At 44.4% G+C, this 10,000-nt stretch overlaps 1 protein-coding gene across 2 annotated transcripts in view; it reads right to left on the bottom strand.

The window, feature by feature from the left end:
* The window catches only part of Prex2 (phosphatidylinositol-3,4,5-trisphosphate dependent Rac exchange factor 2), a 300,091-nt gene extending 290,103 nt beyond the window's left edge, over positions 1 to 9,988 (bottom strand). For both annotated transcript variants that reach the window (XM_031366853.1, XM_031366854.1), the window contains exon 1: positions 9,437 to 9,988. In XM_031366853.1, the coding sequence (XP_031222713.1) occupies positions 9,437 to 9,553 (117 nt within the window). In that variant the 5' untranslated portion in view covers positions 9,554 to 9,988. The remainder of the gene's footprint in view (positions 1 to 9,436) is intronic.
* Between the last annotated feature and the right edge of the window lie 12 nt (positions 9,989 to 10,000).

Raw genomic sequence — 10,000 nt, 5'->3', positions numbered from 1 at the left:
TTTCAGGACATGGTTTGTAAGTTTCTATAGCAGAATTTAAATCCAGGTCACTCCGTGTCCCTGCTCTGGACATGGAATCAGTGCAGAAGCCAAGCCTCTTGTGTTTCTCAGGCTGCCCAGTTCCAGCTGCACACAGAGCAAGTGGTTGCTAACACTCAAAAGACAGTCTACTCATTGTGAACATTGGCAGTGGGTATGTTCTATGGCAGGGAAGCTTCTGGATGTGATTGAGTGCCTGCCCCATCTTCCAGCGCTGCATGGCTTACCTGAATGTGTGCTGAGCTACACAGGTTGCCCCAGTTTAGCAGCAGAGGAAGTGGCACTTAAGAAATAGCCTACTCAGCCTGGACAGATGGCTCAGCGGTTAGGAGCACTGACTGCTCTTCCACAGGTCCTGAGTTCAAATCCCAGTAACCACATGGTGGCTCACAACCATCCATAATGACATCTGATGCCCTCTTCTGGTGTGTCTGAAGACAGCTACAGTGTATTTACATATAATAAACAAATTGAAAAAAAAAACCAGCCTACCCATATCCCAGCTTTAGTAACATTTGTTTAGTTGTTGTTCACTTTTGTTTCTCTGCAGGCTTCCTTCTCCTTAACTTTATTCCACTTCTTTAAACGTCTCTGGACAAAAATATCTCCATGTACTACTGCTATGATTTGGATGCAAACACCCCCACAGGTTCATGAATCTGAGCACTTGCTCCTCAACGTGCTCATTTAGAAGGCTGAAGAACCTTTAGGAGTTGAGGCCTCACCAAGGAAAACAGGTACTTGGGGACAGGCAGGTAGGGGTGTGCCTTGAGGGATGGGTGGGGTGGGCCTTGAGGGTCTTATCATCCCACTTCCTGTCCTCTGCTTTCAGGCAGCCAATGAAATACAACCAGCAGCCTCTTGCTCATGCCACCGGGCTCTTCCCCACCAAGATAGGCTGTGTTCCCTCAAACTGAAAGCCAAAACAAAACCTCTACCCCTTAAATTGTATTCTAACAGAGATTATTGCACCTGTAAAAAAAAGTAAGTTACACAGTGACTAACTTTTTTCTGTCTTCATATTTACCATCAAATAGTTCAAAAAGTCTCCTCCAAGTAGTCGCCATGTATGCTTCTCCTCCAAGACTAACTTCTGGGTCCATACCTTCTGTTCAAAATGTCTTAGGTTTCACAATCCCGACCTCAAAAGTCATAGGGGAATTTGTAAGTGAGCCAAACATCCAAAGTCAGATTAATTGCCCCACTTCTTTGTCTCTCCCTTGCATTTTATTTTTCAAAGAATGGCTCTACCCATCTAGTCAGCACACCTCCAGACCTAGCACTGTTGCCTGTTCTCCAGTCCATCTGGTCAGCACACCTACAGACCTAGCACTTCTTAGTGACTACAAAACCAAAGGTTTTACCCCAGAATTGCTCCACAGCTGCTGAATTTTGGAGTGTGTGTGTGTGTGTGTGTGTGTGTGTGTGTGTGTGTGTGGTTTTGTGAGTTTTTGTTTCTGCTGTTTATTTGCTTCTTTTAAATCTCCATTCCTTCCATCTTATATCAGACATTGTACATTATATAATGGCAAAAATGGCTAATATGTAACCAGTTTTTCCTAAACCTTGAACAGCTTCTCTAAGAAACAAATCTGAATTCAATAGATACTATTCTTATACCAATGGCATCACTACACTAAGGAATGTAGATGAAACGAGCAGGCTAAATGAGAATACCTTACATAAAACATAGTCTCTCTTGGTTTACCACATGTTGGCTACTGACACCATGCTTCCCCAAATACTGTCAGGAGAACCACTCTAAGATTCTAGGGGCCAGCAAGGAGTCTTAGTCAGGGAGAACCATCTCAAAATGAGGGGGAAAATAGGGCAGGGATAAAGACCCCATGAGCGCCCTACATCAGTGAGAGCCCAAATCTCTGTCTGGCACAAATTGACTAAACTACGCTTATGTTTTTTTGTAACCTCTGTGATTACTCCCTTAGCAAACAGTACCAACTTAGCTAAATTTCTAACCAGTGCCACATTAAGAGGAATAAGGAGCAGCTGGCTACCATGATTTTGAGACTAACAAGTTGGGGGAAGCAGTAAAAAGGGAGAAGGAACCAAATCTACAAGTGAAACTCTGCCCCTTTTCCATGCCTTGGCATTCTCTGAATTGCAGATTATCAACAGATCTGTTCTCCCTTCCCAGTTGATCCCTAAGGCCTAGGGTTAAAGCAGGATTCCTTATGAGTGGTACTTTCCTCAAACTGTACCAACGTAGTTCATGTCCACCAATACCAAAAAGCATGAAAGAGTTTATTTCCCTCTAGTCACAAGGAAAGTTTCAGCACTGCCAGAGTGCCCAGTTTATCCGTACCAATACCACAGCACACATACTACTTTTGGGGGACAGACAATTCTCCCAATTCTCCTCCTACTCTAGCAAAGTCTTTCTCATCCTTTAGGGGCCAGCTCTGGCACCACTTGTATGAAACTGCCCTCACTCCCAGATGAGTGTGTCCTTCTATGCCTCTGTGACCCTTAGCATATGACTCCAATGTTTCAGCTGCAACATACAACTGTAATTAGCTGTGCATTCTTCTTTTTACTCCAATAAAATATGCTGAACTTCTGTTTATATCTCCAGTACCTAACATAAACAACATTTGTTTTCTCAGGCTGTTGTAAGGAACAGAGGAAGCTCAGAGTGAATGTGTATTTTGACATGGGAAGGCCATGTCAAGGACTCAAAGACCAGTTGGCCTATGGGAAGTTGGGAAATGGGGCAAAATAGTGTCTTAGTATGAGTGCTTATGAAGGATTTCTCAGTATGTGCAAGACGAGCAACTATAGCTTCTTCCTCCAACATAGTTCATAGTCCACTGAGACGAGCTAACCCTTCCCCTTATGCTATACCTAATAAACAGGAAGAAGTTCCTGGTTTCAGTGATCAGGGTAGTGGAGAGTAAGAACCCCACCTGGTCCCACCGTCACTAGGTGTACTAGTCAGGGTTTCTATTCCTGCACAAACCATGAAGCAAGTTGGGGAGGAAAGGGTTTATTTGGCTTACTTCCACATGGCTGTTGATCACCAGAGGAAGTCAGGACTGGAACTCAAGCAGGTCAGGAAGCAGGAGCTGATGCAGAGGCCATAGAGAGATGTTCCTTTCTGGCTTGCTTCTCCTGGCTTGCTCAACCTGCTCTCTTATAGAACCCAAGACTTCCAGCCCAGGGATGGCACCACCCACAAGGGGCAATTGAGAAAATGCCCCACAGCTGGATCTCATGGAGGCACTTCCCCAACTGAAACTCCCTTCTCTGTGATAACTCCAGCCTGTGTCAAGTTGACACACAAAACCAGCCAGTACACTAGGTATATGCTCTTTCTTCATTCCCTAAGTGCCCAAGCTCCACAAGACCAGGCAGACTGTTCAAACAAAATACCAGTCTGATAGTTTACACCAAAACATATTGCCTCGCATAAAAATTTCTAGGTAAAGCTGGGCAGTGGTGGCGCATGCCTTTAATCCCAGCACTTGGGAGGCAGAGGCAAGCAGGTTTCTGAATTCGAGGCCAGCCTGGTCTACAGAGTAAGTGCCAGGACAGCCAAGACTATACAACCCTGTCTCAAAAACAAAAAAACAAAACAAAAAAAGACAAACAAACAAACAAAAACCTCTTCTTGGTTTGCAAATGGCCACCTTCTCTCTGTGTCCTCCCCTGTGTACTTGCATGCATCCCTGGTATCTCTTGTGTTCAAATCATTGCTTCTGAGAACCCCAATCACACTGCTCAGGGCTTACCTAACAGAGTCATTTCAATTTATTTCCATCTTTTAAAGATGCTATCTGTAAATTCAGAGCAATTTTGTAACACAGGGTTAAGACTTCACCATATGACTTTGGGGAAAGAAAGGAGATAATTCAGTCCATGACACAAGGATTAGGAGTAATATGTCCAATCAATGAGTGTTTGCTTAGAAGAGCCAGGCAGGACTAGAGAAGATTGTTCTCAGATCCATTCTCATTCTGCTTTACATTTGCTTGGTCAGTGTGTTTGTTTTCACCAGCACCTGCAACTGACAAAGCTCTCAGAGCAAGTAAAGGAACCCTCCATTGTCTTTGAGAATGGATCATCTAGATAAAAATGGCTTCTCTAACTGCTTTTGCAAAGATATAATATGAACATCAGAAGAAGCCAAGGTAGTGAGGCTGAAGCCATACAATTCAGCTCCCTTCACTGCTTGTGAGGGCCTCCAGAGCTCCAGAGAGCACCACTGCAAGAAGCTAAGAGACCAAGTCAGATACAGAAAATGCAAATGTTTAGTGACAGCTGTAAGGCACCGTGTAAAATGTTCTGACCACCTTCAAGTTACCTGAGTGACCACACAGAATACCATGACTAAGGCTACTGGTGAGATGGCTCAGCAGGTAAAGGTTCTGGCCACCAAGCCTGATGCCTTGAGAAGGCAGAATTCAATGTCCAAAACCCACATCATGTAAAGACACAACCAACTCCCTCAAGCTGTCCTCTGACCCCTACAAGAGTATCAGCAATGGGTACACACATACACACAAAAATAAATAGATAAATGCAACTTTAAAAAGGACACCATGCCAGAAGACCTAGAAACATAGCAAAAAAAATGTAGAAGAGAGTAAGAGAAGAAAAAATTTAAATCTGATGAGGACCTATCTGCCTGGCTTTTTATAACATCAGCAGAAGTGAAATAACCCACTTGACATAGCCCTCACAGGAGCCAGACCATGGACATATACTTTTTTGTGTCCTCTGCAGAACACCCTTGAGAAATGCTATTATTTTTAAGATATATACTGGAGAGGAAAAAGAAGTCTAAGAATTTTAGGAATGACTGAAGTAACACAGACAGGACTCATATTTTAGGGTATCAAAACCTGAACAGGCAACAAATATCAAAGTCATTTACTCTCATAAGATTCAATGCTCAAACTCTTTGCCTGGTGGGCCCATAATATGGCATGGTTGTGCCAGCTCACATCTGCTTCTCACTGGGATTAGAAATGACACTCTTTTGGCCCTTACAAGCAGTCCAATTTATACCATAAATTATGTGGTCACCCTGCCACAATTCCACAAGTTCACTGAGAAACAGCTATACATTGTTCCAGGACCATTGAAAAATAAAAATGAGAGCCCTTGTTCAAAATGCTGGGAGGAAAAATCTAACAAAGGTACAGAAATGCAAGACTTGTTCTCTTTCATGTACCTGTGTGCTAGGGCTTGCTCTCTGGTTCCACCTGCCGTTACTTTCAAAACTTAAGCTGAAAGATAAAATTGTTAAGAATTTCAGGATGGTAGAGGCCAAGCATTAAACCAAGTAGAGGCCCTACTGAGCCACAGAGATATGTATATGTATATGTATACATATATGTATACATATATGTATATGTACATACATATATACAGGTCTATGCACAGGGCACACACCTCCAAGGGCCTTATGTCTCCCTTCACAGTCCACTCGAATGGTCTATGATCCTTTACTGTGGCCTGAACTGAAAAGAGAGACAAACCAATAGAACAATCACAGTCAGGACTAGAGAGACCAACCCACCAATCACTGTCTCCTAGTATTTCCAATGAAGCACAAAATTTCACTCCCCAAGCAAAAGTAAGAAGGAAAATGCAAGCAAATTAGGTCACTTTCTGCCATCTTATCTACAGAGCACTCATCTAAATAATGTAACTTAGAAATGAAAATTCAGAACACATTATAGGAAATGATAGTGCAGAGAAAAGTAAATTCAAAGTTTATGGAGGACTGAGGAACTGTCATTTATAAAACAGAATGGAGAGAGAGATAAAGGACTCATCTGTTCATACAGTCATTCACTCATAGTAAACACTGATTTATCACATACAACATTAGAAGAACTGCACAAAATTGGAAGTGGAACAACCAAGTCTGGTCCTCTGAGAGCTTATGAACCGTCTGCTAGAACAAAACCCAAGGGAACACATGAATATACCAACTACTTCAGCTACCAGTAGGATGGGTCTAAAGCAGCAAATACCCCGGGGAAAGTAAAAGGAGGCTCGAAGCCCAACAGAACTCTACCAAGTATAGAAGAGGAGACCCTCCCACGTACAAAGGTGAGTCAACCCCAGGAAGGAAAGGGGGCTGACCTTCTTCAGGGTGATAGCTCCACGGGAGCTACCCAGCCAAACCTGCTCTCAAACAATAACATAATCCTGCAAACGCGTATGCAGCACACTCCTACAAGGGCCTGTCACTCTAAATGGCAACTACCTGAAAGCAAACAATGTGTTCCTGAATAGTAGCTAAAGAGAAATGCGTACAAACCAATGCTATGTTATTATATAGGAAAAGGACAGTGATGGAAACTGTTTGGGGCCTCTGGAAGGGTGTGGAAAAGCAAGTACTCTCCCCTTAAAAGGTCAAATTTGGGATACAGGACTGGAAAGACCTTGTAAGATCTGCAGCTGTGAATTTTCTTTAAGGAAATACCATTGTGTTTGTGCCACTTGTAGGAATGTGTAAACACTTTTTTTTTTTTTTTTTTTTGGTAAAGCTAAATGTGTTTTCTACCTCTTCCTCTGCTTCCTAATAAAGATCCGAGTCACCTTCAACTATGTCAGCTTAAAGCTAAGGCCCAGATATAAACCAATAAGCTCCAGTTAGATCTGGAAATGACTTAGGAAGGAACTGTAAGTTTGGGTTTTATTTTTCTGCGTTGGCAATGAATTTATCAGTCAATTTGTTCAACACTATGACTAATTTTTGAAATAAAAAGTAACTTTTATTGGTTGTCTCCATTTCTTATCATTCCTTTAGAATGGGTTCCTGGAAGGGAAAGTTTCAGCCCAAACAATAGGAATATTTTTAAGCTTTTGGCACAAATGAGCATGGTGTAATCTGAAAATTAAATTGAGCATATCAATTACAGATGACCAAGCAAAACTCAAAGGGGATGTAATGCAAACATCTCCCTGAAGGGAAAACTGAAGAATGTACTATGAATAGATTTTAGGTTTCTGAGTAGTTATGACAAAAAGAAGCCAGAGTTAATTTTTAAAATCACATCCAGGGTGCTAAGCATGGAGTTCATACCTCTAGTACCAGCAAGTCTGAGGCCAGTTTAGGCTGCATGGTTTGTTTCCGGCTAGCTCTGGGTCACAGAATGAGGCTTTTTCTCAAAGGAAGGAAGGAGGGAGGGAGGGAGGGAGGGAGAGAGAGAGGGAAAGGAGGGAGAGAGAGAGGGAAGGGAGGGAGGGAGGGAGGAAGGGAAGGAGAGGAAGGAAGGGAGAGAGGGAGGGAGGGAGGGAGAAAGGGAAGGGAGGGAGGGAGAGAGGGAAGGGAGGGAAGGAGGGAGGAAGGGAAGGAGAGGAAGGAAGGGAAGGAAGGAAAGAGGGATGGAAAGGGGGGAGGGAGAGAGGGAAGAAGGAGAAGAGGAAGGAAAAGAAAGACATTAAGTAAGTGAGTTCATTTGCATAAAAAGATATGCAAATACACATAATGGACAGATCAGAGCTCATAATTTCTAAATAATGAGCAAAATACTATTTCTAAAAGAAAATGTAATTGATTTTATACTTCTATCATCTCTTGCTTCACTATGATAGCAATAATGAAATTTTAAATCTAACAATCAGGTGTTCAGATAAAAAGGAAAGGCGGTGGTGGCGCACGCCTTTGATCCCAGCACTTGGGAGGCAGAGGCAGGCGGATTTCTGAGTTCGAGGCCAGCCTGGTCTACAGAGTGAGTTCCAGGACAGTCAGGGCATACAGAGAAACCCTGTCTTGAAAAACCAAAAAAAAAAAAAAAAAAAAAAAAAAAAAAAAAAAAAAAAAAAAAGGAAAACAAAATTTTATTTGTATTTAGGGTTTTCTTTGTTTTGTTTGTTTGTTTGTTTTGAGACAGTTTTTTTGTTTTGTTGTTATTGTTGTTTTCTGTGTAGCCCACCCTGGCTTCCCTGGAACTTGCTCAGTAAACCAGGCTGGCCTCAAACTCAAAGATCTGCCTGTCTCTGCTGGGTCTGTGCCAGGGGAACACTGACATTTTAAGTAAAGATCAACAAGTTGGGTTTTGAGATTGCCTGTTTCTGCAGCTTAGCCTTGGTACTCCGGTTTTCAACTATTTTCAGAAAGGCTCTCTCTAGAAATGTCTCAGAACCTTTAAATCCAAAGACTTATCTCCCAACAAATTTTCATCAAAGTCAAATTCGAAGTCATTAAAAGTTTTATCTCCTTAAAAACATGCTCTTGTCAGTAACTGCTACATGATCATGTACAATAATCCTACCTTTCACTGATTACCTGGGTATTCTCCCAACACAAGTACCAAAAAGAACACAGCCCCCAGGCTTGGCTAAACTGAATTTGAGAAGCCAGCTTATGTGTTATGAATCTCCTGAGACCTTCGACGTTGTTCTCCCTGACACAACCAAGTGAATTTCTACAGGGTGGCTGCAAGAACAAACTTCTCGGGAGGAAGTTCGGTGTTTGAAATATTTCCCTTCGAACCTGGGCTTGGGGGCAGTATAGAACACAGCAATGGGAGAGAGAGAGGCTGGAGGATCTGGATGGGGGCTAACTCCTTTTCTGAAGGATGCTCTCACACGTTTCAGGATGGACAGGAACCGACTGTAAATTCTTTGTATTTTCCGCAGCAAGGAAAATTGCATCCTTGGGTGATGTCTCAAGAGTTCATTTTCCCACAGTTTCTCCTCTCCTGCTCTGAAACTGAATGGCATTTGGGGCAGAATTCCAGTGAGTCAAACTGGGACCTGGAAACACAGCTCCTGCCCAGTCTGTGAAATCCTGAAGTTGTCGGACTCGAGTCGAGTTTTATGACACCGCTCTCAAGTGGTCGGTGTGCACTGGAGACCAGGACCAAGTGGAGGGCAGATTTAAATCAGGAGAAAGAAGATTGCAGAGCTGCGAGGGAGGCGCACACATGTGGCTTTAATATGCAACAGCTGCCAGGGATGGTGACCCCGCTGCTCTTTCTCCTCGGCCCCCACCCTCAGAATCCAACGTTTCAATGATTATACCCTAAAGGGACTTCACTGCTGTTGGTCTAATAACTGACTCGGGCTACACCACATCAAGGACTTTTAAAACACTGCGTGTATCTGAAGGTATCAAATTGAGGCATAAAATCAAAGCGTTTAAACAAAATACAAGCCGAGAGAAAAGGGATAAGGAAAATGACACAATGAAATTTGCCCTGGGAGATGGATAAAGAAAATTAAGCTCAGATGGGATAGGCAGAATGGTCGCAGGTTAACTTCTCCCACGCAAGTTCTTCAAAGCCCTGGCCACTCTGCACCCGTTGAGCCACAAGCCCGTCCCCCGGGTCCCCGCGGTCCCCGCGTCATCCGAATGCCGATTGCTGGCACAGACAATGCTCCAGACTTGGTTCCCTGCGCGGGACCGGCCACTCACCGACACCAGGAACTCCAGAGTGCCCACGTAGTCGCGCTCGGTCTTCTGCAGCTCGCTGAGCACACACACGCGCAGGCGAAGCTGCTTGTCCGCGTCCCTGGCGCTTTCGTCGCTCATGGTGGCCAGCGGGGCGCGGGGCTGGGGGCAAGTGCGCTGCCCCGCGCCTGCTACCGCCAATGCCGCACGCAGGGTAGCCGCCTCTGCGGAGTCCCAGCCCGAAGGCGCAGCTTCACTTGCTGGCCCAAGGCCGGGGCTTGGGCAGAGGACGGTGCTTGGGCTGCGGCGCGCGCGCGGGACGCCCGGGACTCAGAGCAGGACAGTGCCGGGAGAGCGGGAGCCCGGCCCGGCCCGCTGCTCCGGCCTCACGCGGCTCCAGTCCGAGGGGAGGTGGCTCCAGCCACAGCGGTGACTTGGACATCAATCAAATGCTTTCAATCCATGTGACTCCGGACCCTTTACCCTTAGCCAAATCTCAGGAAAAAGGAAACATAACCCTGGGGAAGTGTATCGTGCCAGCTAACTAAACACACACACACACACACACACACACACACACACACACAC

Source organism: Mastomys coucha, unplaced genomic scaffold (assembly GCF_008632895.1).
Source record: "Mastomys coucha isolate ucsf_1 unplaced genomic scaffold, UCSF_Mcou_1 pScaffold14, whole genome shotgun sequence".
NCBI classification, from domain to species: domain Eukaryota; kingdom Metazoa; phylum Chordata; class Mammalia; order Rodentia; family Muridae; genus Mastomys; species Mastomys coucha.
Note: the sequence above shows the minus strand (reverse complement) of the source record. Positions and strands in the feature narration are given on the sequence as shown.